This window comes from Erinaceus europaeus, chromosome 1 (genome assembly GCF_950295315.1).
Source record: "Erinaceus europaeus chromosome 1, mEriEur2.1, whole genome shotgun sequence".
Classification (NCBI taxonomy): Eukaryota; Metazoa; Chordata; class Mammalia; order Eulipotyphla; family Erinaceidae; genus Erinaceus; species Erinaceus europaeus.
In genome coordinates this window covers 31,507,354-31,533,417 of record NC_080162.1, presented here as the reverse complement: position 1 = coordinate 31,533,417, position 26,064 = coordinate 31,507,354, and the positions used below count along the sequence as shown (strand labels likewise).

General features: G+C 44.0%; 1 protein-coding gene across 3 annotated transcripts in view; it reads left to right on the top strand.

Annotated features, from left to right (window-relative positions):
- SEC24C (SEC24 homolog C, COPII coat complex component) overlaps positions 1-25,949 on the top strand; it is a 27,619-nt gene extending 1,670 nt beyond the window's left edge. For 2 of the 3 annotated variants that reach the window (XM_060175335.1, XM_060175391.1), the window contains exons 2-24: positions 1,451-1,650; positions 5,446-5,581; positions 7,859-8,034; positions 8,215-8,583; positions 9,686-9,822; positions 11,458-11,526; positions 13,589-13,700; positions 13,944-14,071; positions 17,609-17,747; positions 17,949-18,064; positions 18,240-18,364; positions 18,489-18,680; positions 18,858-18,951; positions 20,037-20,153; positions 20,474-20,644; positions 21,076-21,172; positions 21,275-21,420; positions 21,630-21,768; positions 22,598-22,716; positions 22,814-22,993; positions 23,939-24,130; positions 24,486-24,575; positions 24,720-25,949. In XM_060175335.1, the coding sequence (XP_060031318.1) occupies positions 1,479-1,650; positions 5,446-5,581; positions 7,859-8,034; positions 8,215-8,583; positions 9,686-9,822; positions 11,458-11,526; positions 13,589-13,700; positions 13,944-14,071; positions 17,609-17,747; positions 17,949-18,064; positions 18,240-18,364; positions 18,489-18,680; positions 18,858-18,951; positions 20,037-20,153; positions 20,474-20,644; positions 21,076-21,172; positions 21,275-21,420; positions 21,630-21,768; positions 22,598-22,716; positions 22,814-22,993; positions 23,939-24,130; positions 24,486-24,575; positions 24,720-24,860 (3,357 nt within the window). In that variant the 5' untranslated portion in view covers positions 1,451-1,478 and the 3' untranslated portion in view covers positions 24,861-25,949. The remainder of the gene's footprint in view (positions 1-1,450; positions 1,651-5,445; positions 5,582-7,858; positions 8,035-8,214; positions 8,584-9,685; positions 9,823-11,457; positions 11,527-13,588; positions 13,701-13,943; positions 14,072-17,608; positions 17,748-17,948; positions 18,065-18,239; positions 18,365-18,488; positions 18,681-18,857; positions 18,952-20,036; positions 20,154-20,473; positions 20,645-21,075; positions 21,173-21,274; positions 21,421-21,629; positions 21,769-22,597; positions 22,717-22,813; positions 22,994-23,938; positions 24,131-24,485; positions 24,576-24,719) is intronic. The other variant, XM_060175447.1, reaches the window with a different exon arrangement.
- Positions 25,950-26,064: the final 115 nt, after the last annotated feature.

Below are 26,064 nucleotides of genomic sequence, written 5' to 3'. Positions count from 1 at the left end.
TTTTTTTTTTAATTTTTAAATTATCTTTATTTATTTATTGGATAGAGACGATCAGAAATTGAGAGGAAGGAGGAAATAGAGAGAGGGAAAGAGACAGACACCTGCAGCCCTGCTTCACCATTCATGAAGCTGTCCCCCTGCAGGTGGGGACCGGGGGCTTGAACCTGGGTCCTTGTGCACTATAATGTGTGTGCTCAGCCAGGTAAACCACCACCCAGCCCCTTTCTCTAACTTGTTACTCTGAAATTTGTCTTTTTGAGAGGAAGGGATTCTTTTCTCTCGTTTTATTGCTTATTTTTATTACTAGAGCACTACTCAGCTCTGGATTATGGGGGTGCAGCGGATTGAACCTGGAATATCAGAGCCTCTGGCATGAAAGTCTTTTGTATGACCATTATGCTGTCTCACCAGCTGAAGAGGAGGAAACTTAACGGATTAAAAATAACTAACACAGTAATAGATATTCAATGTTTCTTGAATAAGTGGATGCCAGAATTAATGAATGGAAAATGGGAACATTGTTTCCTTTGTCTGTAATGTTATAGTAGTTGAAGCACAAGATGCCAGTGTGACTAGACACTGGAAATTACTGGGGAATGGAGACTAGTGCTCCACTCAGTGGGCTTGTCTGAACTTGAAATTTCTCTTTAGTGACAGTGATAAAGTACAGGGTTCAGAGTAACAATGAGACAGAGAGAGAGAAGCCCGAACACTCTGGTACCTGTGGTACTCATGTTCTTCATTCTAGTCCTTTATCCATTATGCCACTTCCTGGGCCTCTAGAAAGATGATTTTTATGCTGGGGAATGAACCAAGGGCATGTATGACACTGATAAGCAGCCTCTCTGGTCTAACGTCTTGATCCTATATACTTTGAGAGAGGGAGAGAGATGCAACCAAAGTATTCTGTAGTGTCCATGAGACTTCTTTGGTACTCTCCTTGTTACTCCTGGGTGGTAACAGGAATCAAACCTAGGGCCCATGCATGGTAATCTTCCAGCTATCTAAATAGTTGACTAAGGGGGGAAAAAACTGGGAGGCTGGGCGGTGTCACAGCGGGTTAAGCGCACATGGTGCAAAGTACGAGGGCCACAATTGCAGCCTCTGGCTCCCCACCTGCAGGGGGTTTGCTTCACAAGTGGTGAAGCAGGTCTGCAGGTGCCTATCCTGCCTACCCCTCTGTCTTTACCCTCCTCTTGATTTCTCTCTGTCTTGTCCAACAACAAGGGCAACAAAAATGAGGAAAATGGTGGATTCATAGGGCAGGCACCAAGCCCCAGGAATAACCTGGAGGAAAAAAACAGAAAGAAAAATTACCTCATGAGTGAGAGACCAGAGTACTGTTCTGTTGTAGTATATCTGGTTTTAGCGATGGGAGCTGGGGCCTCGTACACAGGCTTTCACACATACCTAGTGTACCATCTTTAATTTCTTCTCTCTCATTTACTAGGTGATACCAAGTTGGGGATGCTCTCATAATGAACGTCAACCAGTCAGCTCCACCTGTGCCGCCATTTGGGCGGCCTCAACCTGTCTACCCAGGGTATCATCAGTCCAACAACTATGGTGGGCAACCAGGGTCCACAGTCCCCCCTACTCCCTATAGTACCTACAATGGTCCAGTACCCGGCTATCAGCAGACACCTCCAGGTATGTGTCCCAGTTTCCCTTAGATTAAGGAGGGGAGTCAAAATCTTCAGCGTGGGTTGTATTGCCCTAACTCAGTTGGGTGACTCAGATTAAAGACCGAGTCTGGCTTTGTAACTGAGCCCTGTGAGAATTCAGTTTTTCTCTATTTTTATGTAAGATGATTTCATTTTTGCCTTAAGACATCTTGTGAGGGCACATCCTTTAAGGTCAGTTTCCTTCCTTTCGATATCACCCTGCGCTGCCTCAACTAGCTGTATTAATCACAACTGGATGGAAGAGTTGTGGTCACAGTTCTTTTAGAACCTAGACCTTTTTTTTTTTTTTTGCATTGCCCTAATGTCTCCCTCAATAATGTGGGTATCAATAATGGCTCTCATTGGGCTATGGCTCTATTGATAAATGGTTGTGCAGCTTGGAGAGCTGGTTCTTCGATGAAAACTAGGGGATTTGAATGGCTGTTATTTGGTGCCTATTTTATCAGTTCATGTTTCTTTTTCTTTTTTTCTTTTTGCCTCCAGGGTTATTGCTGGGGCTCAGTGCCTACACCACGAATCCATTGCTCCTAGAAGCCATTTTTTCCCCCTTTTGTTGCCCTTGTTGTAGCCTTGTTGTGGTTATTATTGTTATTGTTTATGTCGTTCGTTGTTGGATAGGACAGAGAGAAATGAAGAGAGGAGGGGAAGACAGAGAGGGGGAGAGAAAGAGAGACACCTGCAGACCTGTTTCACCCCTTGTGAAGCGACTCCCCTGCAGGTAGGGAGCTGGGGGCTCGAATAGGGATCCCTCTGCCGGTACTTATGCTTTGTGCCATGTGCACTTAACCCGCTACGCTACCACCCAACCCCTTCTTTTTCATTTTTTTAAAGTTTGCCACCAGAGCTTCATTGAGACTTCATTTCACTGCTCATGGCACATTCTTCTTTTTATTTTCTCTTATTTTCTTTTTTTCTTTCTCTCTTTCCTTCTTTTTTTTTTTTTTTCCTGATAGAGGGGTATAGATAAAAAGGGAGAGAAGAAAAGACATCATAGCATTATACCTCATGCTCCCATGTGATGGGCAGGGGCTCAAAGCTGAGTCCTTGTGCATGGTAGAGTGTGTTCCCACATTACCTAAAAGTGAGCTATCTTATTCTATTTATTTATTTTTCATATTTATTAATATGAGAGAGGGAAAGAGAGATAACCAGAGCATCACACTGGCACATGTGATGCCAGGGAGCTAGCTTGCTACCTCATGATTGAGAGTCTAAGACTTTATCCACTTAGCTCACTATTTTTATTTTAATGAGGAAGACACAGAGAAAGATCAGAGCACAACTTATCTCTGGTTTATGGTGGTGCCTGGGATTGAACCTGAGACCTTGGAGCCTCAGACATGAAAGTCTTTTACAAAACTATTATGCTAATTCCCCCACCCCACAAGGACTTTTTAGATAAAGGCTGGTTAGGTTAGCTGAGGATTTAGGGTACGCTAAACACTTTATGCACTCTCATCTTATTTTATTTTTTAATTTATTTATTGGATAGAGACAGAAATTGAGAGGGAAGGGAAGATAGAGAGGAAAAGAGGCAGAAAGACACCTGTAGCCCTGCTTTACCACTCATGAAGCTTTCCCCCTGCAGCTGGGGGCCAGGGGTTGATACTGGGTCCTTGTGCATTGTAATGTGTGCACTTAGCCAGGTGTGCCATCACCTGGCCCCACTCTCTCTTTTTAAATAAATGACTTTATTGTGTGACTGTCAGATATGTTCATTTTTGTCTTTCAATAGGACAGAGAAATTGAGAGAGGAAGGGGAGATAGAGGGAAAGAGAGATACCTGCTACAGCACTGCTTCACTGCTTGTGAAGCCTCCCCCCCAGGTGGGGACTAGGGGCTAGAACCCTGGTTAACAAAGAGATATGGGGAAAGAAGGCACCAAGAAAGTATAAGTAAGATTTTGGAAATGGTAGTCCAGGAAGTGGCGCAGTGGATAAAGCATTCGACTCTCAAGCATGAGGTCTCTGAATTCAATCCCACATGTCCCAGAGTGATGTCTGGTTTTTCTCTCTGCCTATCATTCTTCACTAATAAATAGATAAATAAATGATTTGGAAATGAATGGTTAATGTTTAAACTTCTAAAACAAATTCTATGAAGTGTTAAGATTAGGTCTCTTAATTTTACCTGATGATAATGATTCTATTTATTTATTTCTTTTCTTGTTTTTTTTCCCCTCTCCCAGAGCACTGCTCAGCTCTGGTTTATGGTGTAGTACAGGGGATTGATCCTGGGACTTTGAAGCCTCAGGCAAAAGAGCCTCTTTGCATAACCATTATGCTACTCTCCCATCCTTATGCTATCCCCCCACCCTATTTATTTTATTTTTGCCAGAGCATTTTTAGTTCTGGCTTATGGTGGTTTTATGGATTAAACCTGAGACATTTGGAGCCTCAGGCATGAAAGTTTTTTTTTTTTTACATTTTAAACAATTTTTTATATTTATTTATTTCCCCTTTTGTTGCCCTTTTTAAAAATTGTTGTTGTAGGTGGGGAGCCAGGGGCTCGAACCGGGATCCTTATGCCAGTGCTTGTGCTTTGCCACATGCACTTAACCCGCCGCGCTTCTGCCCAACTCCCAGAAACATTTTCAAAGTGATACACCAAGCAACTAATTGCTTTCTTCCTATATTTCATGTATAAAGAACTGTGGGGATAGCATGTAGAAAGGATGGCTGAGAATAGTAGAAGCAGCTTTTGGCAGCGCTGATAAGTGGAAAAGATAGAATAGGGCCTTACGAAGACATGTGGCAGCTCCTGGGGAGAAGGGGGTAGATAGCATAATGGTTATGCAAAGATACTCTTTTTAAAATTATTTTTTAATATTTATTTTCCCTTTTTGTTGCCCTTGTTTTTTCATTGTTGTTGTAGTTATTATTGCTGTTGTTATTGATGTCGTCGTTGTTAGGACAGAGAGAAACGGAGAGAGGAGGAGAAGACAGAGAGGGGAAGAGAAAGACAGACACCTACAGACCTGCTTGACCACCTGTGAAATGACTCCCCTGCAGGTGGGGAGCTTGGGGCTCGAACTGGGATCCTTATGCCAGTCCTTGTGCTTTGCGCCATGTGCTCTTAACCCACTATGCTACCGCCCGACTCCCGCAAAGATACTCTTACGCCTGAGCCTCCAAAATTCCAGGTTCAATCTCCTGCACCACCATAAACTAGAGTAGTGTTGTGGTTAAAAAGAATGAAAGAAAGAAAGAATGAAAAAAAGAAACAAAGAAAGGAGAAAGAAAATATGGGTGGCAGCTGTAGTGGAAAGTCACACTGTTCAGACTAAACTCTTGGGCAGGAACAAAGCCACCAACCTAGGAAACACGTTATTCAGCCATATGCAATTGGGAGCATACACACTTAGACATGGATGAAAAGAAGATGGGTAGGATAAGTAGAATATATGAAAAGGTTGGCAGAGTAATCTTAAGAGATTCCTTTTTTTCTTCTTTCCTTTCTTTTTAAGCAATCTAGTTAAATTAAATTACTTGGCCATCCCTCTGTGCTGCCTTTTTCATTTATGCTCAGATTTTGGGCTGGTGACATAGCTTACTTGGGTGGCGTGCTGCTTTGTCACGTGCATAACCCAAGTTTGAGCCCAGCCCCCACTGCGCTGAAGGAAGCTTCATTGCTGTGGTCTCTTAACTTTCTCTCTGTCTCTCTGCCTTGAAATAAAAGAATTACCTTTTGAGGAGGCCATGTGCTTAGGGTAGAGAAGAAAGTTATTTCCTAACTCTTAGTTTCTGTCCTTTACCCTCAGGTGTCTCAAGAGCCCCACCTCCTTCCGGGGCACCTCCAGGTTCAACAACACAGGCCCCTTGTGGCCAGGCCGCATATGGCCAGTTTGACCAAGGAGATGTACAGAATGGGCCAAGCTCCACTGTTCAGATGCAGAGGTATGTACTTTGGTCAAACTAAAGTTGATCTGATAACCTGGAAGGATTAATGATGTATGAGGGTTTATTTCCTTTTTTCTTCTCTGCTTTCTTTAGATCCCTTCTTTTGCTCTTCTTTCTACCACCTCTACCCCCCCCCCCCCCCCAGGTTATAGGTACTGCTGATGAATTCTTAGCCAGTTTCAGCACCTTGGTTCTTTTGCATGTTTTCTTTTTGGTGAGGTTGTATCTCTCTCTCTTTCCCCCTTGCTCAGCTCTGGCTTATGGTGTTGTTGAGGACTGAAGCAGGGACTTTAGAAACCTCAGTTATGAGATTATCTTTCCATAACCATTATGCTATCTCCCCCATCTTGTGTTTTTTTTTTTTTTTTTTCCTTGTATCTTCAATAATTGTTGCAGTCTTACTGCAGGGGAGAAGCTTCATGAAACACTGTTGGTGTTTCTCCTTTTCTCTTTATCTCTGTCCTTCTCTGTCTTTTACCCTCTATTTAAAAAATGTCAGCTGGGAACAATGTAGTTAGGCTGGCACCAAGCCCCAGCAATAACCCTGGTAACTATAAAAAAAAAAAAGAAGATAACAATGATAACCTGAAAATACTAGTTATTATTTTTTTTGTTGCATTTTGCTCTTTAAGGTCCCTTTTTTTTAATTTTATTTTTTTATTTAAGAAAGGATTAATTAACAAAACCATAGGGTAGGAGGGGTACAACTCCACACAATTCCCACCACCCAATCTCCATATCCCACCCCCTCCCCTGATAGCTTTCCCATTCTCTATCCCTCTGGGAGCATGGACCCAGGGTCATTGTGGGTTGCAGAAGGTAGAAGGTCTGGCTTCTGTAATTGCTTCCCCGAAAATACTAGTTATTGTTGAAGATATGGAATAATAGGAACTTGGAGACCAGTGCAAACTAATGCAACTACTTTGGGAAAGTAATTTGAATTATGTTATGGTTAATGATACGCATGTATGATAACCTAGTAATTTCACTCATAGATTGCCTTAGGGAAACATATATAAACAAGTTAAATACATAAATGTTTTTAGCACTATTACAAAAGCAAAAATTTAGAAAAATCCAAATGTCTATAGTTAAGTGTTTAAGTAAATCTCAGTATGTTTATTTATTTTTAAAATTTTATTTTATTGGGGGATTAATGGTTTACAGTTGACAGTGAAATACAATAGCTGTACATGCATAATCAATATGTTTATTTATTGGAATAACAATTAGTGATAAAAGGGAATGTTAGTGGCTTATGAAGTAACACAGTGGCTAGAGTGTTGGACCTGAAAGCATTAGATCCTGAGTTCCATCCCCACCATTGCATGTTCCATGGTTCTCTCTTTCACTCTCTATCTTGTGTTAATAAATATTTATTTTAAAATTTTAAATTAATTAATTTTTGGAAAGAGAAAGAAAATGAAAGAGAAAGGGAAGATAGAAAAAGAGCAAGAATGGCTGGGCAGTTACTCACCAGTTGAACACACATAGTACTATGCACAAGGACCCGGGCTCCAGCCTCCGCTCTCCACGTTTGTAGGTGTCTATCTTTCTTCCTTTCTCAATTTCTGTCTATCCTGCCCAATAAAATGGAAAATGTGGCGATCAGGAGCTGTAGATTTGTAGTGCTGGCATTAAGTCCCAGCAATAACCCTGGCAGCAAATAAAATAAAGTAAAATAAAATAAAATAATTAAAATGAAAGGAAGAGAGTAAGAGACACCTATAACACTGTTTCACTGCTTGTGAAGCTCTCCTTATTTAGTTTTTTTTTTTTTTTTTTACAGAGCATTGCTCAGCTCTTGGCTTATTGTGGTGCAGTGGATTGAATCTGGGACTTTGCAGCCTCAAACATGAAAGTCTTTGCATAACGATTATACTATCTCTACAGCCCTATAAATAAAGTCTTTAAAAAGGGAATGCTAAGGAGTTGGGCGGTAGCTCAGCGGGTTAAGCACACGTGGCATGAAGCTCAAGGACCAGCATAAGGATCCTGGTTTGAGCCCCTGGCTCCCCACCTGCAGGGGAGTCGCTTCACAGGCGGTGAAGCAGGTCTGCAGGTGTCTATCTTTCTCTCCCCCTCTCTGTCTTCCCCTCCTCTCTCCATTTCTCTCTGTCCTATCCAACAACAGTGAGCGACATCAATAACAACAATAACTACAACAATAAAACAGCAAGGGAAACAAAAGGGAATAAAATAAATAAAATTAAAAAAAAAAACCTGGGATGATACATGATAACATAGTCACCTCTGCCTTTATTCTCTTCACAGGTTCCCTGGGTCTCAGACATTTGGGTCAGCCCCAGTGGCCCCTGTGGTCAGCCAGCCTGCTGTCCTTCAGCCCTATGGCCCTCCCCCGACAAGTGCACAGGTGACAGCTCAGCTGGCTGGAATGCAGATTAGTGGTGCTGTGGCCCCAGCTCCTCCCTCTTCAGGGCTGGGCTATGGTAAGTAGCTGTGACCACAGGAATGTTACTATCCCTTTCTTCTGAGAGGAACCTGGGGGTACTCTGGGGGTACATCTCAACCCATCTGATATCTTATGCCTCTCTGTGGAAAGGAAACTGAGTTACTGAACAAACAGGCAGAATAACTGGGGTTCTGACTCCACTTCTTCTACTTCTCAGGCCCACCAACATCGATGGCCTCAGCCTCAGGAAGTTTTCTTAATTCCGGTCTGTATGGCTCCTATCCTCAGGGTCAGGCTTCTCCCCTTAGCCAGGCCCAGGGTCATCCTGGGACCCAGCCTGCCCAGAGATCTGCCCCACCACAGGCCTCCAGCCTCATCCCCCCTACTCCAGGGGGCCCTCGGATGCCTTCAATGACTGGTCCGCTACTTCCTGGACAGGGTTTTGGGGGGCCACCAGTGAACCAGCCCAACCATGTGTCCTCACCTCCTCAAACTCTGCTTCCTGGCAACCAGATGAATAGGCCCCCAGGACCACCACCATCTATGCACTCCTCCCCGCAGCCAGGCTATCAGCTACAGCAAAATGGTGAGTATTTCCAAGGCCTGTCTAGTAGCCAAAGGCTCCAGCTACTCAGGTGTTTTTTTGTTGTTGTTGTTTTCTTTTCCCCCTTTTGCCCTGTCCTTGTTGTTTTTTTTTTTAATATTTATTTTATTTATTTATTCCCTTTTGTTGCCCTTGTTGTTTTATTGTTGTAGTTATTATTGTTGTTGTCGTTGTTGGATAGGACAGAGAGAAATGGAGAGAGGAGGGGAAGACAGAGAGGAGGAGAGAAAGACAGACACCTGCAGACCTGCTTCACCGCCTGTGAAGTGACTCCCCTGCAGGTGGGAGCCGGGGTTCGAACCGGGATCCTTATGCCGGTCCTCGTGCTTTGCGCCACCTGCGCTTAACCTGCTGCGCTACAGCTGGACTCCCTGTCCTTGTTTTTTTATTGTAGTTGTAGTTATTAATGTTGTCATTGTTAGATAGGACAGAGAGAAATGGAGAGAGGAGGGGAAGACAGAGAGAGAGGGGAGAGAAAGATAGACACCTGCAGACCTGCTTCACCGCCTGTGAAGTGACTCCCCTGCAGGTGGGGAGCCGGGGGCTCGAACCGGGATCCTTAGGCCGGTCCTTGCACTTCATACCACATGTACTTAACCCACTGCGCTACTGCCCGACTTCCTCGGGTGGTGTTTTTGTTTGTTTGTCTCTCCCTTTGCCTTTAGTATTGGTTTCTGAGTGATAAACCAGATGGACATCTTCAGACAGTTATTACTAGGGTGTGGGATTTATAAAACATTCTCTTTTTTCATTCAGATAGTATAGTCTTTCCAATAATATAGCTCCTATGCTTAATTTAAAAAACTTACAATGAGGAAGAAATAGAGTGGTAGATAAAGAGAGAAAAGCACTGCATCCACCATCTATAGAGTTCTCCTTGGTGCTCCCAGATGGTGCCGAGGATTTAACCCAGAGAGAGCTTCATGCATGCAAGGTGGGAGCTCTGTTGCTGAGCTATCTTCCCAGCACCCTTTACCCCATACTACTACATTTATAGGAGTCTGCTCATTTCCCTGAGAGCTTAGCAGCTAGAGAGGGGATTCTGAATTTGTCAGTCTCTCTATCTTGTACTCTTACCTCTCAGGTTCCTTTGGACCAGCTCAAGGCCCTCAGCCCAATTATGGAAGTTCCTACCCTGGAGCACCCAATTTTGGCAGTCAGCCAGGGCCTCCTCAACCACTGCCTCCTAAGCGCTTGGATCCTGATGCTATCCCGAGCCCCGTAAGTAGATACTCATAAAGTCCTGGGGAAGGAATCTGTGGCTGCCAGAAAAATGAGTCAGCCTAGATGAGATGTTTGCCTAGCATGTTTCCATTCTTTTCCTTTGAAGTCCATTGTGTGGGCATAAGATCTAGATAGACTTTTGCCTCTTTGAACTAGAACTTGAGGCCCCGGAACTCTTCTTAGCATTGTTTTTTTCTCCATAGTTAGGCAGGAAAGGAACAGAAGCCAGTGAGCCAGTAGTGTCAGTAGTACGATCATCAGATCAGCTCTGGGCTGAGCACTGTGTTCTGTCACTACTGGACATAGTGATTATATCATGTCCTCTGCCCTTCTGTGGAATACTGGAAGGGTTCAGATCTTGTCCTCTAAGATCTATTAGTAGGGGAGCAGTCTTAATGGTAAAGCCAGGAATTCTCTGGTACTAGATGTTATGTGAACAAAAAGCCTTATTGCTTTCTCTCTGTTCTTTCCTGAATAGTATTTTGGGGAAAAGCCTCTGGTACTTTTGTTTACTAGGTTCCTGTTTTGTGGATGGGGAAAAGTGATCTACTAAAGGGCAATGTGGAGAGGCTACTTCTCCTGGAAGAGGGTGAATCTCACCCTTAGAACCATCAGAGTCTTCTGACCTTCGTTATCATATTTGCAATAGAGGTTAAGACTATACTCCCCAAGTGGAAGCAACTTTACAGTTCTGTCTGCAGTGTTTACCTCACCATGCCTAGCCATTGTCATATTTCATTCTGTTCTCTTCCTCTTCTTTTGGGGACCTGCCCTGGTGAAGGATCCTTTTGGCTAAAGGAAGCCAAAGAGAATTAAGTGGAGTCAACTTCCTTTTTCTCCCCTCTTTAAAAAGGAAAGTCTGATTGTGTATTGTGTCTGAGGGGAGACTTTTAAAGATTTTATTTATTTATTAATGAGAAAGAAGGGGAGAGAAAAAGAACCAGACATCATTCTGGTACACGTGCTGCTAGGAATTGAACCCAGGACCTCATGCTTGAAAATCCAGTGATTTATCCACTGTGCCACCTCCCAGACCACTATAAGAACAGTTACAGTTTTTAGGTGGAAGGCTTGGCCTTTTGGAGGGAACATCCCTCTAATTCATTCATAACAAGTTTCCTATACAATTCCTCCTCACCTGCAGGTAGGATGCTTCACAGACAAATCCTTTATATATAACCCTTGTTTGCCCCTTCTTATCTTTCTGCATCATAGGTTTTCTGTCTGTTTTCTATTTTATTATAGGACAGAGAAATTGAGAGGGGAGTGGGAGATAGGGAGAGAAAGAGAGATACCTGTAGACCTGTTTCACTTCTTGTGAAGCATCCCCACAGCAGGTGGGGAGCAACGGCTCGAACCTGGGTCTTTATGCATAGTACTATGTGCACTTATCCGGTAGGCCACCTCCCAGCCTGCTCTGCATCATAGTTTAAGTTATAAAAGCCTCTCTATTGGGCTAGAAGGGCTTGAATTCCTGATCTAGAGGGGGCCTGATTTCAGCAATATAAGCTGGCATTCAGCTGATCATTTGTTTGATATAATTCACTAGGGTTGAGAGAAGTAACATCTGCTTCTTCTTTTGTCTCCCTCCCTGTATTCCCCCTGCTGCCTTTATTATTAAACACTAAAAAGCAACTCAGTGAGCTGCCTCCTCAGCAGAAAACCAGGCACAGAATAGACCCTGATGCCATTCCTAGTCCAGTAAGTGCAGGGGGTGGCGAGGGTGTGTGCGTGTCATCCCTGTGTTAGTGTCACCCATGCATGCACGTGACCTCGTCTTCACCTCATCCGTCATATCCATCCCTCTCCATCCTCTTCCCTTAGTCCTTCTAGGTCCTTGCTTTTACAAACTAGAAGGATATGCATGCTTCAAGTCACCATGTACTGGTGAAGTAGCAAGCTATTTACAGCATCTTAAGTATGGGGTAGTAGAAGTCAGGTTCTAAGCACAGGAGTAGGTGGCATGTTAAACTTTGGTTTTAGTCCTGCTGGCTCCTACAGGAACCTGCATGGGACATGTGATGGAACAGGGTAAGTAACTAGTAGATCCTTCCACTTTGGATTTGATTTGTCTACAGCTTATTGTGGAGAAACATTTGGGTAGGTGGGCACTAATATAAATTTGAGATACTGGCATTTCTTACAGGGAAAGGGACTATGGGTTTGGAAGAGTGTGGACCACGTTCTCATCTGGAGAATCCGTTTGATACATTTCTTTCTTTTTGTTTGTTAAAGACTTGTTTGGGGAGTCGGGTGGTAGTGCAGTGGCTTAAGCGCATGAGGCGCAAAGCTTAAGAACTGGTGTAAAGATCCCGGTTCGAGCCCCTGGCTCCCCACCTGCAGGGGAGTCGCTTCACAGGCAGTGAAGCAAGTCTGCAAGTGTCTATCTTTCTCTCCCCCTCTCTGCCTTCCCCTCCTCTCTCCATTTTTCTCTGTCCTACCTAACAACGACGACATCAGTTACAACAACAATAATAACTACAACAATAATAAAAAACAGCAAGGGCAACAAAAGGGAAAATAAATAAATATAAAAAATAAAAAAATAAGACTTCTGCCATGTGCGCTTAACCTGCTGCGCTACCGCCCCACTCCCCCCAAAAAGACTTATTTATGGATTTATGAGAGAATGAGAGCCATAGCATCACATGTGATGCCAGATATTGAACTCAGGAGCTCATGCTTGAGAGTCCAGTGCTTTACCCACTGTGCCACCTCCCAAGTCACTGTTTGATACATTGTTTTTAAATTTTTTTAAAAATATTTATTTATTGCCTTTTGTTGCCCTTGTTTTATTGTTGTAGTTATTGCTGTCATCGTTGTTGGATAGGACTGAGAGAAAGGGAGAGAGGAGGGGTAGACAGAGATGAGGAGAGAAAGAGAAACATCTGCAGACCTGCTTCACCACCTATGAAGTGAACCCCTGCAGGTGGGGAGCCGGGGTTCGAACCGGGATCCTTATGCCCGTGCTTGCGCTTTGCACCACCTGCACTTAACCCGCTGCGCTACAGCCCGACTCCCTGTTTGATACATTTCTTGCCATCAGTTTTTCTTGCTACATGATATGGAGTCTTAATCTCCCTTTATAATTTTTAATTTTACCAAATCTATCTTGAAGGAACTGACCAAAGGTCACTGACTTGTAAAAAAAGATCTGATTATAGCTTTGCAAGATCTTTTGAAAAGACATTCCTTTGCCAGATTTGCCAAAATGTGGGAAATTGAGGATTGAGCTGTAAGGATTGGGTACTTATCCTGTTCTCCCATATTTACACACTGATGATTACCTGAAAATGGAGCACCATCTGCTTCCTCTCCTTACCCAATCATTTCTACCTGTTTAACCCTTTCCTCACCTTGTTTCTTCTCCATCTATTGAGTATAGATTCATTCCAGGTAGATTTCATTTTTACATGGTTACTGTCATTTGTTTTCCTACTTTGGTCCAGAATGTGTTCTGGGGACAGGAGGGGAGGGGAAAGTTTGATGGGGAAGGGAGTAGAACCTGATGATGTTTGAAGATTTGTCATTAGACCCTAAGCTTTCCAGGAAGTGGGATGACCACCATTGATTGAGGGTTGGGGTGATTAGTAAGGCAGCTCATTTTCACTGTTGCCTGTCTATCATTTTGCTGTTGAAAGTAGAATTTTGGCATTATAAGCATTGTTTATGATCACCAGAAGGCAAGTGGACCTGGTGCATGGGGTATTCTTTGGGCAATTGTTAGTTTCTTCATCTCATTTATTTCACTTCTTCCCTGCAGATTCAGGTTATTGAGGATGACAGGAACAATCGGGGTTCAGAGCCATTCGTTACTGGAGTACGAGGCCAGGTGCCACCCTTAGTCACTACTAATTTCCTGGTAAAAGACCAAGGTGAGTAGTACATTGATTCTTCTCAGTGGGTTTTTTTTCTCCAAGATGTCAGCTTACAGTGGGGGTTTTTGTAAGTCTTTAATCAGAAACCAGTCTTATTATTGGCCTTGGGGGCAGGGCTGGTATGTGTGGGGGCAACCATTTGCTGATGCATTTGTGGGGACCCACAGGTAGATCAGTGATGAAGAACTGGCATTTGGAGGAATTTAATGACCTGACTTTGTCTCCTGTCTCCTCCTTTAGGGAATGCAAGTCCCCGATACATCCGATGCACATCCTATAATATCCCTTGCACATCTGATATGGCTAAGCAGGCTCAGGTACCCCTAGCAGCTGTTATCAAGCCACTGGCAAGATTGCCCCCAGAGGAGGTAAGTCAGAGAAGGAACCAGAGTTTAATCAAAGGGAGAGGGAACAAGTCATCTTACGTGTGATTCTAATACCGTTGTGAAAGATGGCTTGGATAGGATGGGAAAGAGTCTTCAGTAGCTTTTTATTCAAGATCCCATGCATGACGGGGATGGTAGGAAAAGAGCAAAACCCCAAGAAATTGCTGAATGGGAGCAGAGTTCATAGAAGGGACTAATGATATGAAATGAGGAAGGACAGAGTCAAAGGGTAGAAATAGCTGGATGCAAGAGCTTCTCGTAGCATGGTAATTTTCACATTATTAGATGCATGTCAGGGGGCCTGAGTGGTGGGACACCTGATTGAGTGAACATGTTACATGCATGTCAGGAGTCTGGAAAGTGGTGCAGTGGATAAATGTTGGACTTGCAAACATGAGGTCCTGAATTCAGTCCCCATGTGGCCAGATGTATCAGAGTGATGCTCTGGCATATATGTTCTCCTCCCCCCACCCATAAATAAATAAATCTTTACCGAAAAAAAGTCAGTCTACTTCTTCTATATTTTTCTTTTTTCCCTACTAGGTTTATCACTGGGGCTCAGTGCCTACACAGCTGTACTTATCCTGGTGGCTTTTTTTTTTTCTTCCTTGCTCTAGAGGATGAGACAGAGAGGAGAGGTATTGCAGTACTACTTGTAAAGCTTCTCCTCACCCCCCACCACATACTCTCATGACGGCCTGGGGTTTGAACCAGGTCCTTGTACATGATAAGGTGTAACACTCTACTGGGTGAGCCACTTGCTGTCTTGTTTTTCTTACACGCTGTCCTAATCATTCCAGATGGACTAGAGTTGTTAGAAAAGTAGATAGATAAGGAAAAATCAAATTAACATCCAGTTTTTCCCCTTCCCTGGTTTTACCTCAATACCTGAAATTAGCAGCAAAAGAGAGATGTAAACAACTGCTCTGCCAGCCTTAGTAGGATATCCTGTTCATGCCTAACTTATTAAATTTACGGTAGATTTCTCTAACTGGAAGCTCAAGGTTTACTTTATACCCTCCTTTTCTGCCTTGCTTAGAGTTTTTCTCTTCTCCCCCCCCTCCATAGCACTGCTCAACTCTGGCTTATGGGTGTGTGGGAGGGTAGGGGTGGGGTGTGGGGTTTGAATCTGTGACCTCAGCCTCTGAGCTTCAGGCATTAGAGTCTTTGTGTATAACCATTATATTATCTCCCCTGCCCTTTTCCTGGATCTTAATGGGAATGATGAGCTACTTGGTTGCTGATCTCTTGCATGGGGGAGACAAGTGTCACAGATACTTGACTGGGGAAGGATGCCAAAATCAAGAATGAAGGGAATTCAACATGGGGCCTGAAATAAATTCTAACAAGCTTCAGGTTTTTTTTTTTTTTTTTTTACCAGAGCATTGCTCAGCTTTGGTTTATAGTGGTATGGGGGATTGAACCTGGGACTTGGGATCCAGGAAACCTCAGGCATGAGAGTCTCTTTGCTTAACCATTATGCTGTCTTCCTCCACCTCACCTTCAGATTTCTCATATATCTTTGGTAGCTCCTGACTTGGCAGAGCCAGTTTCACTATCCCTCTTCTTCCTCTTCTTCTTCCTCTTCTTCTTCTTCTTCTTTTTTTTTTTTTTTAAGAAATAATATTCTGGGGCTGGGTGGTGGTGCACCTGGTTCAGCGCACATGTTACAGTATGCAAGGACCCAGGTTGGAGCCCCTGGTCCCCACCTGCAGGGGGAAAGCTTTGCGAGTGGTGAAGCAGGGCTGCAGGTGTCTGTCTCTCTCCCTTCCTAACACCCCCCTCCCCTCTCAATTTCTGGCTATCTCTATCTAGTAAATAAATAAATAAATATTAAAAAAAAGTCTTTAAAAAAAAAAAAGAAGTAATATTCTGAGAGGTACAGGATATGTGATAGAGACCCAACATTCAATCTCTAGTACCATGATACACCAGAGCTGAATGGTGCTCTGGCATGCCCTTTATACCCCCCACCCCCATAAAAATTAATAAATTGCTGCTTGGAAGGTAGCCCAGTGGCTAGAGTATTGAACTTAAAAGTATAGACTTGGGGGAGTCGGGCAGTAGCACAGTGGGTTAAGTGCATGTGGCGCAAAGCACAAGGACCAGCGTGAGGATCTCGGTTGGAGCCCCTGGATCCCCACCTGCAGGAGAGTCACTTCACAGGCAGTAAAGCAGGTCTGCAGTTGTCTATATCTTTCTCTCCCCTGCTCTGTCTCCCCTCCTCTCTCCATTTCTCTCTGTCCTATCCAACAACGATGAATGACATCAACAACAATAACTACAACAACAATAAAAACAAGGGCAACTAAAAGGAAATAAATAAATAAATAAATAAATAAATAAATAAATAACTATTTTTTTAAAAGCATTAAAAAAAAAAAGTATAGACTTGGGGCCAGGTTGTGACTTACCTGGTAAAGTGCACACTTTACCATGTGCAAGGATGTAGGTTCAAGCCCTAAGTCCCCACCTACAGGGAGAAAGCTTCATGAGTGGTGAGTCAGTGCTGCAGGTATCTTTCTCTCCCTCTCCCCTCTCAGTTCCTGTCTCCAAAAGTAACAAATAAAAATTTTTAATGTTACTTTATTATTACTATTTTTATATTTATTTATTCCCTTTTTTTTGTCCTTGTTTTTTATTGTTGTAGTTATTATTGTTGTCATCGTTGTTGGATAGGACAGAGAGAAATCGAGAGAGGAGGGGAAGACAGGGGAAGAGAAAGATAGGCACTTGAAAACCTGCTTCACTGCTTATGAAGCGACTCCTCTGCAGGTGGGGAGCCGGGGGCTTGATGTTTTTTTTTTTTTAATTTTATATTTATTTATTTTCCCTTTTGTTGTCCTTGCTTTTTTATTGTAGTTATTATTGTTGTTGTTGTTGATGATATCATTGTTGTTAGATAGGACAGAGAGAAATGGAGAAAGGAGGGGATGACAGAGGGGGAGAGAAAGATAGACACCTGCAGACCTGCTTCACCGCCTGTGAAGTGACTCCTCTGCAGGTGGGGAGCTGGGGGCTCAAACCGGGATCCTTAGGCCGGTCCTTGCACTTCGTGCCATGTGCACTTAACCCGCCGCTGTGCTACCACCGGACTCCTGATGTTTTTTGTTTTTTTTTTAAAAAAGGATAAAGAATAAGGAGTCAGAAAGGAAATGTAGAATCTTTTATTTTTTATTTTTATGTATTTACTAATGAGAAAGATAGGAGAGAAAGAACTAGATATCACTCTGGTACATGTGCTGGCGGGGGTTGAACTTAGGACCTCATGCTTGAGAATCTAATGCTTTATCCAGTGCACCACCTCCAAGACCATGGAACTGTAGAGTCTAAATTTTTAGGGACTTCCTGTGACTGTTACCCTCTTCATTTGCCCTTATTCCCTTTCACTGTACTCCCTCCCCAGGAAAAACATCTGGCTTATGCCCTTTTCCCTCCAGGTTGTTCCTCTTCATATGTTATGTCTTAATCCACGATAGCTTCCTTCTGTGACTAGGTCCCCTCTCTTTTGTTCCTTAGGCTTCTCTGTATGTCGTTGACCATGGGGAATCTGGACCTTTGCGCTGCAATCGATGCAAAGCATATATGTGCCCCTTCATGCAATTCATTGAGGGAGGACGGCGCTTCCAGTGCTGCTTTTGCAGTTGTGTCAATGATGGTATATTCACAGAGGCTGGGATTGGGGGGAAGGTCTGGATTGCATTTTTGTTCTCTTTCTAGTGAGGTAGGTGAGGCTCTATTGTTCACAAGTTAAGGAAGTGGGGTACATATGGGGACATGGGGTACAAAAATGAGTTCAGCCAGGGCCAGACTTACTGAGAGTGGACCTTTGAGTAACACACTGCCATTCTCTCCACAGTTCCCCCCCAATATTTTCAACATCTGGATCATACTGGCAAGCGTGTGGATGCTTATGACCGTCCTGAGCTGTCCCTGGGCTCTTATGAATTTCTGGCTACTGTAGATTACTGCAAGGTGAGGGAAGGTAGCATGGGGAGCAGCAGTGGGCAGAGGATAATGAGACAGCTAAGACTCGCTGTGATCATTTCCTTCACCCCTTTGTTGTCCCCTTTGATGTTTACCTCTCTCTCTAGTCCACTGACCTGGTTGTCAATACCCCTCTCCTTCTCCAAATATCCTTCCTTTGCAGAATAATAAGTTCCCCAGCCCTCCTGCCTTCATCTTCATGATTGATGTCTCCTACAATGCTATCAGGAGTGGTCTTGTTAAACTCCTCTGTGAGGAGCTCAAGTCACTATTGGACTTTCTACCTAGGTGAGAGTTAAGAAGTCAAGGAGTTTCCTTTGGATAACAGGAGGGAGCATATGAAACCTGATATCATAAAGTTGTGGGTGGTGGACAAGGTGGCAAGTCAGGGTAACAATTTCACCTTCTATAGGGATGGTGGAGCAGAAGAGTCAGCAATCCGTGTGGGTTTTGTCACCTATAATAAGGTGCTCCACTTCTACAATGTGAAGAGCTCACTGGCCCAGCCTCAGATGATGGTTGTTTCTGATGTAGCTGACATGTTTGTGCCACTGCTGGATGGCTTCCTGGTCAATGTCAATGAATCTCGAGCAGTCATTACCAGGTAAGAGCAGGACTTGGGGGGATAAGGCAGGGGTTGGGCCACTGAATTAAGTAGAAGGGTCAGTAGTCAAACGGCTACGCTTCAAGAGTTTTCAGAGTGTGGTGCCCATATGACTCTTTGAGGAATTGAAGAATTTGGATAGCAACTTTGACTGTCTCCTTTCATCTATCTGTTCAGCTTATTGGATCAGATTCCAGAAATGTTTGTAGACACAAGGGAGACAGAGACAGTATTTGCCCCAGTTATCCAGGCCGGGATGGAGGCTCTGAAGGTAAGTCTAGAATCTTCGGCGACCTCTTGTCATACTTTCCTCTACCCATCTTACTCCCTGGGTTACAAAACCCATTTCTTCAGGGATTGATTGCTATCCAGTTAGTCAGCTTTTATTTGTTTATTTGTCTGTTTTATTGGATAGAGACAAAGATGGGGGGCATGCAGTAGTACACCAAGTTAATGGCACATAGTACAAAGCACAAGGACCCACACAAGGATGTTGGTTTGAGCCCCTGGTTCCCTACCTGCAGGGGGGGTCACTTCACAAGTAGTGAAGCAGGTATGTAGGTGTCTATCTTTCTCTTCACCTTGCTATATCTTTTTCTTTCCCCTCTTCAGGGTTATCACTGTTTCTCTCCCCCTCTCTATCTTCCCCATCTCTTTCAGTTTCTCTCTATCCTATCCAATAAAAAATGGAAAAAACGGCCTCCAGGAACCATGGATTTGTAGTGCTGGCACAGAATCCTAGCAATAACTCTGGAAGTAAAATAATAATAATCATTAAAAATAAATGAGAGATGGGGTCGGGTGGTAGTGCAGCGAGTTAAGTGCACAAGGCAAGAAGCACAAGGACCGGCTCAAGGATCCCGGTTCAAGTCCCTGGCTCCCCACCTGCAAGGGGGGGGTCACTTCACAAGCGGTGAAGCAGTCTGCAGGTGAGAACCCTCTGTCTTTCCCTCCTCTCTCAATTTCTCTCTGTTCTATCCTGCAACAATGACAATAACAACAGTTACCACAACAATGATAAAACAACAAGGGCAACAAAAGGGGGAAGAAAAGGGCCTCCAGGATCAGTGGATTTGTAGTGCAGGCCTTGAGCCCCAGCAATAGGAGGGAAGAGAGAGGGAGAGAGACACCTGCAGCACTACTTCACCACTTGTGAACAAACCCCCCACGCCCACCCCAGGCAGAGGCTATAACCTGGGTTCTTGGTAATATGTGTACTTCACCAGATATGCCGTTGCCAGGGCCCCTCAGTTTTTCAAACACTGTTGTCACTGTATTCATGACAAAGAAAGGGGGAAAATGAATAATGGATGAGTCAAAGGAAGAAGGGACAAATAGTCTTCTCTTCTTTCCTAGGCTGCTGAGTGTGCAGGGAAGTTGTTTCTCTTCCATACCTCCCTGCCCATTGCAGAGGCCCCTGGGAAGCTGAAGAACAGAGACGACAGGAAGTTGATCAACACAGACAAGGAAAAGGTGTGGAATTTGGAGATGGGGTTATTTTCCAGAGAAAAACTTTTACAGTGTCATGCTCTTAACTTCTTTGAGGTGGCTTACTAAAAACTTCCCATGTGCACATGTCCTGTCTATGACTGCCAACCTTCTTTACTACTCCTGTCTCTCTCTACCCCCATCTTATTCCAAAGCCATTGATAGCCTTATTAAAGAGGATATTCTATTGTTGCAAACTCCTACAAGACAGATCGCAAGTCTTTTAAGTATTTAAATATCCCATATTACATATACATTTCTCAAATAGGGTGGTTATATCATTATTTTCTTCTCTTCCCCCACAGACTCTGTTCCAGCCTCAGACAGGTGCCTATCAGACTCTGGCCAAAGAATGTGTGGCCCAAGGCTGCTGTGTAGACCTCTTCCTCTTCCCTAACCAATATGTTGATGTGGCCACACTCTCTGTTGTACCCCAGCTCACTGGTGGCTCTGTCTACAAATATGCTTGTTTTCAGGTATGGCATGGAGTAGCTTTTTAAATGCCTCTACACTGATAGGAATAGTATTAGAAAATAATAGCACAGTATACAAAAAGAGAACTATGAAAGTATAACAGGAGCATGAGGCTTAGAACCAGTTCTAGGTTAATATTCTAGCATTGCCATTTACTAGCTATATAAACTAGGATAAGTTATTTTTTACCTTTGCTTCTCCATCTTTAAAATGGAATTTTAATGCTTGTTAATTAGGATTTACCATCAATTAACTATACATAAAGCACTTAAAATAACCTGTCACATAAGTACTTAAAAACTATCATCTAAGTCATTATCATCTTCATTGTTATTACCACAATTTTGTAATCTTATAGAATTGGAGGGGTGCAGATAGAATGTCTTCAGGATATTACATTGTCAGACATGTGACCCTGGGCCTGGGGTTATAGGTGGAGAATGACCAGGAACGGTTCCTGAGTGACCTGCGTCGAGATGTACAGAAAGTCATTGGTTTTGACGCTGTGATGCGGGTCCGAACAAGCACTGGTCAGTAATAGTTGGAGAAGAGCATGGTGGGGACTAAAACTGGGAGGGAGGCATGTGGCACCTGTCATACTTTTAGCCCTGACTCTGACTATATGGCCCCAGGTATCCGTGCTGTAGATTTCTTTGGGGCTTTCTACATGAGCAATACAACAGATGTGGAGCTGGCTGGGTTGGATGGGGAAAAGACGGTGACTGTGGAGTTCAAGCATGATGATCGGCTCAATGAAGAGAATGGAGCCCTCCTTCAGGTATCAGGCCAGAAGCAGGGGCTGGGGAGGAAGTGTCCGGTGTCATTCCACTGGATATAAAGACTGTGGAAAAGGAAGGAGGGGGTATGTAGAGGGGACCTAAAGAGCCCAGGGATGGATCACATCTTATAGTTACTAACATAGCAAAGGGGCAGTCATTCAGAGGACTTTGGTGAAAGAGGAGTTCCACTTTTCTCCTTCCCCTATAGTGTGCCCTGCTCTACACTAGCTGTGCTGGGCAGCGACGTCTCCGCATCCACAATCTGTCCCTGAACTGTTGCACTCAACTGGCCGATCTGTACCGAAATTGTGAGACTGACACACTCATCAACTACATGGCCAAGTTTGGTAAGGATATAGGCATGGCAGGGTGGGACTGGGCAGAAGGTCCAGGATGGTCAACAGTTCATCATTCCTGTGGCCTGGAAGCTAGCAAAGTGGGTAGAGTGCCCAGCTTGTATGAACGATGTTCTGAGTTCAAGCCCTGGCATCACATATGCCAGAGTGATGCTCTGGTTCTTTAGTTCTCCTCTCTTTCTCTCTCTCTCATGTTAATTAATTCATTAAAAAAAAAAAAAATCAGGGGCCAGGCAGTAGTGCAGCAGGTTAAGTGCACATGGTGCAAAGCGCAAGGATCGGCTTAAAGATCCCAGTTTGAGCCCCCGGCTCCCCACCGGGGGGGGGGGGGTCGCTTCACAAACAGTGAAATAGGTCTGAAGGTGTCTATCTTTCTCTCCCCCATCTTCCCCTCCTCTTTCTTCCCCCATCTCTCTCGATTTCTCTCTGTCCTAGCCAACAACAGCAATGGCAACATAATAACAACAAGGGCAACTAAAAAGGGGGAAAAATGGCCTCCAGGAGCAGTGGGTTCATAGTGTAAGCACTGAGCCCCAGCAATAACCCTAGAGGCAAAAAAAAAAAAAAGTCAGCAGTGGTCTGGGAGGTGGCACAGTAGATATATCATTGAACTCTCAAGTGTGAGTTCAATCCCCAGTAGCACATGTACGAATGATGTCTGGTTCTTTCTCTCTCTCTGTCTCTCTCTCCACCTATCTTCTTCATGAATAAATAAATAAAATCTTAAAAGAAAATCAGCATTCTTGTGTAGGTGCAGTAGTGGGAAGGTACATGTGATAAGGTGGCCAGTCAGTAACTGTTACCTTCTTTTCTTATCCAGCGTACCGAGGAGTCCTGAACAGCCCTCTGAAGACTGTTCGTGACACTCTTATAGCCCAGTGTGCCCAGATCCTGGCCTGTTACAGAAAGAACTGTGCCAGTCCCTCCTCTGCAGGACAGGTGGGCCAAATATGTCAGTGGAGGAATTGTTGAGATAGATTTTTTCATTTGGAAGGAATTTCTTGTGATCATTGGCTTTATTTTGATAATCCCTCAGTTGATCCTCCCTGAGTGCATGAAGCTACTTCCAGTTTATCTAAATTGTGTGTTGAAGAGTGATGTCCTGCAGCCTGGAGCTGAAGTTACTACTGATGACCGTGCCTATGTTCGACAGCTGGTTACTTCCATGGATGTGGCTGAGACCAATGTTTTCTTCTATCCTAGACTCCTGCCACTGGTGCGAATAAGGGTTGCAATGGCAAACAATGTACTGAAAAGGAGATGTTTTAAAAGGGGGGGGGGGCGATTTATCTGTTTCTGACACTAGTGACTTTTTCTTTTTAATAATTTTTCTTTTTTTAAATTATTTTAATTTCTTGATTGGGGAATTAATGTTTTACATTCAACAGTAAATACAATAGTTTGTACATGCATAACATTCCCCAGTTTCCCATATAACAATACAACCCCCACTAGGTCCTCTATCATCCGTCATGGATAATTTTTCTTTTATCTTTTATTTATTTATATTTAACTTATTTTACCAGAGCACTGCTCAGCTCTGGCTTATGGTGGTGCTGAGGATTGAACCTGGGACCTTTGGTGCCTCAGGCATGAAAGGCTCTTTGCATAATCACTGTGCTGTATCCCCGACCCATAATGATTTTGTTTATACCTATACAATCGGATGTAATTTTCACACCTAGAGTTGAGAGGCCCCAGAAGAAATGATCTCAGGAGTCAGGCGGTAGTGCAGTGGGTTAAGCGCAGGTGGCGCAAAGCGCAAGGACTGGCCTAAGAATCCCGGTTCAAGCCCCCAGCTCCCCACCTGCAGGGGAGTCACTTCACAGGCGAAGAAGCAAGTCTGCCGGTGTCTTATCTTTCTCTCCCTCTCTGTCTCCTCTCGTCTCTCCACTTCTCTCTGTCCTATCCAACAATGACAACATCAACAGCAATAATAACTATAACAATAAAACAAGGGAAACAAAAGGGAATAAATAAATGAATAAATATTTTTAAAAAAGAAAACATTCAAAGGGCCATATGAAAAAAAAACATTAAAAAAAAAGAGAGAGAAGAGATGATCTCTGGAACTTAGCTTTTGGGAGGGAGTTGTGAGGATGTGGGCAGCAAATGTATCTTATTATCCTTGGCAACCTTTTACCCCCTTCTTTTTGTCTAGACAAAGTCTCCCATTGAAAATGCCACTGAACCACCAGCAGTTCGAGCATCTGAAGAGCGTCTGTGCAATGGGGATATATATCTGCTGGAGAATGGACTCAATCTTTTCCTCTGGGTGGGAGCCAGTGTTCAGCAGGGTGTTGTCCAGAGCCTCTTCTGTGTCTCTTCCTTCAGTCAGATCACCAGTGGCTTGGTAAGACAGTCAAGGAGAATATGGTCGTGGGAATGTACTTTATAGTATGATTAAGAGCCATAAAGTAGTGTGCTAGCTCCTTTAAATATCAGGGAACACTTGAAGGAGAAAGGTAGAATGCTGTCATTCTTCCCAGGCTTCCATGTTTTAGGGGACCTGGCTGTATCGTACCAGGTTAAGTGCGCATGGTACCAAGCACAAGGACCTGTGCAAGGATCCCAGTTCGAGCCCCTGGCTGCCCACTTATAGGGGGGTAGCTTTGTAGGTTTCCATGATTCAAATGACACATGATATGTTCCATCTTGGTTGAATTCAGAATACCTTATGATAAGGATAAATGAATTTTGTGTTCCAGAATGTTCTGCCAGTTCTGGATAATCCACTGTCCAAGAAAGTTCGAGGCCTCATTGATAATTTAAGGGCACAGAGATCACGGTACATGAAGGTAACACTGAATCCTAGATTTCTTGCCTTGTTTAGTCCTTACTTGGAAAGGGGGTGGGATGGGTGAGTGGGGGACACTAAGTAACTGGATAATAGGATTTCAGAGCATGTCTCCTTGCTTCATGATTATTTGTTCTGGTCATAGCTTATTGTGGTGAAACAGGAAGACAAATTGGAGATGCTGTTCAAGCACTTCCTGGTGGAAGACAAGAGCCTGAATGGAGGAGCATCCTATGTGGACTTTCTCTGTCACATGCACAAAGAGATTCGGCAACTACTGAGCTAGAGAAGACGAATAAATGACATAGGATCCCAGGTCAGCTTCCAGAGAGTATCCCAGGACAGCAGAAAAATTGGGACACTTCCGTATCTTATAAGTCATGTAAACTGACCTCAGTCTCTTCGGGGGGTGGGGAAGGCATAAGGAGACACCTTCTTTCTGGGCTCAAGTATCCTAGCACTCTGTCATATCCTGCTGATGGAAGGTGTCCGTATTCCCTCACTTTACCCTCCTTTTCCTGCTAATCCTGTCGTAATGAATGTAGTTTCTCAGTTCACTGTATATGATTTGGTGTTGGGGGGGGTGGTTGGAGGCACCCAGATCTTGGCAATATTATGTGTCATTTTGGACCAGCCTCCAAGAAGAGAGGCAGACAGGCAGGAGTGGGGATTCCCGGGTTATTAGGGCAGGGGACTAATTCAGCTCAATGTCATCAACTTCCTATATTAGGGATAAAATATACAGGTGCATAAGAGCTGTGGAATGTAGGTGGAGAAAAGTGGTAGGTTCTTCCTGGACCTGGAAGTCAGGAGCCAAGGCAGATTTCCTGAGGGTGGCTGATGATTAGCTTTCTCTCTGCTTCTCCTGCAACCACTGGTGATCACTTGGTGAATAGAGGCACATGATCAGAAATGAAGGAGCCTGGGACTGAGTTGCAAAGTATATTAAGACCTAGGAGAGGTATCAGCCTCCTTTCCTGCTGAAGAAGCCCCAACACGGATGGTTCTGTAGGGAGCCTGGTCATCAACTTGCAATACCTCACAGTGAGAGCCAGCCCACTTCCCCACTGAGTTACCACTAGAAACGCTGCTTCTCCAAGCAGGGGGTTGCTGAGGCAGAGATGGCTGAAGCACCTTTCTCTCCTGCCAGGACACCACTCGGCTTTGGTATTGCGAGTGGCTGAGTTAGTTATCTTCCAGTCCCTACTGGCTGGGGCAGGACAAGGGCTAGGAATGATGGTGACCAGACTTGTCTGCTCCTAGCCTGTTCCCCTCCCCAACCCCGCTCCGAACGTCTCATTTCTCTTCACTGGTTTTATTTTTCAATGCATCTGTAATTTGTAAAGAAATAAAGTAAATTAAGATGTAACTAAAACCTCACTTTTACCGCGATGCTATCACTTCCCCTCCAGCCCACTGCAGGGAAGGGAGCCGTGGGAGCCGCGCTGCGGGTCACGTGTCCTATGGCGTCGGCCCCGCCCCGTCACCGC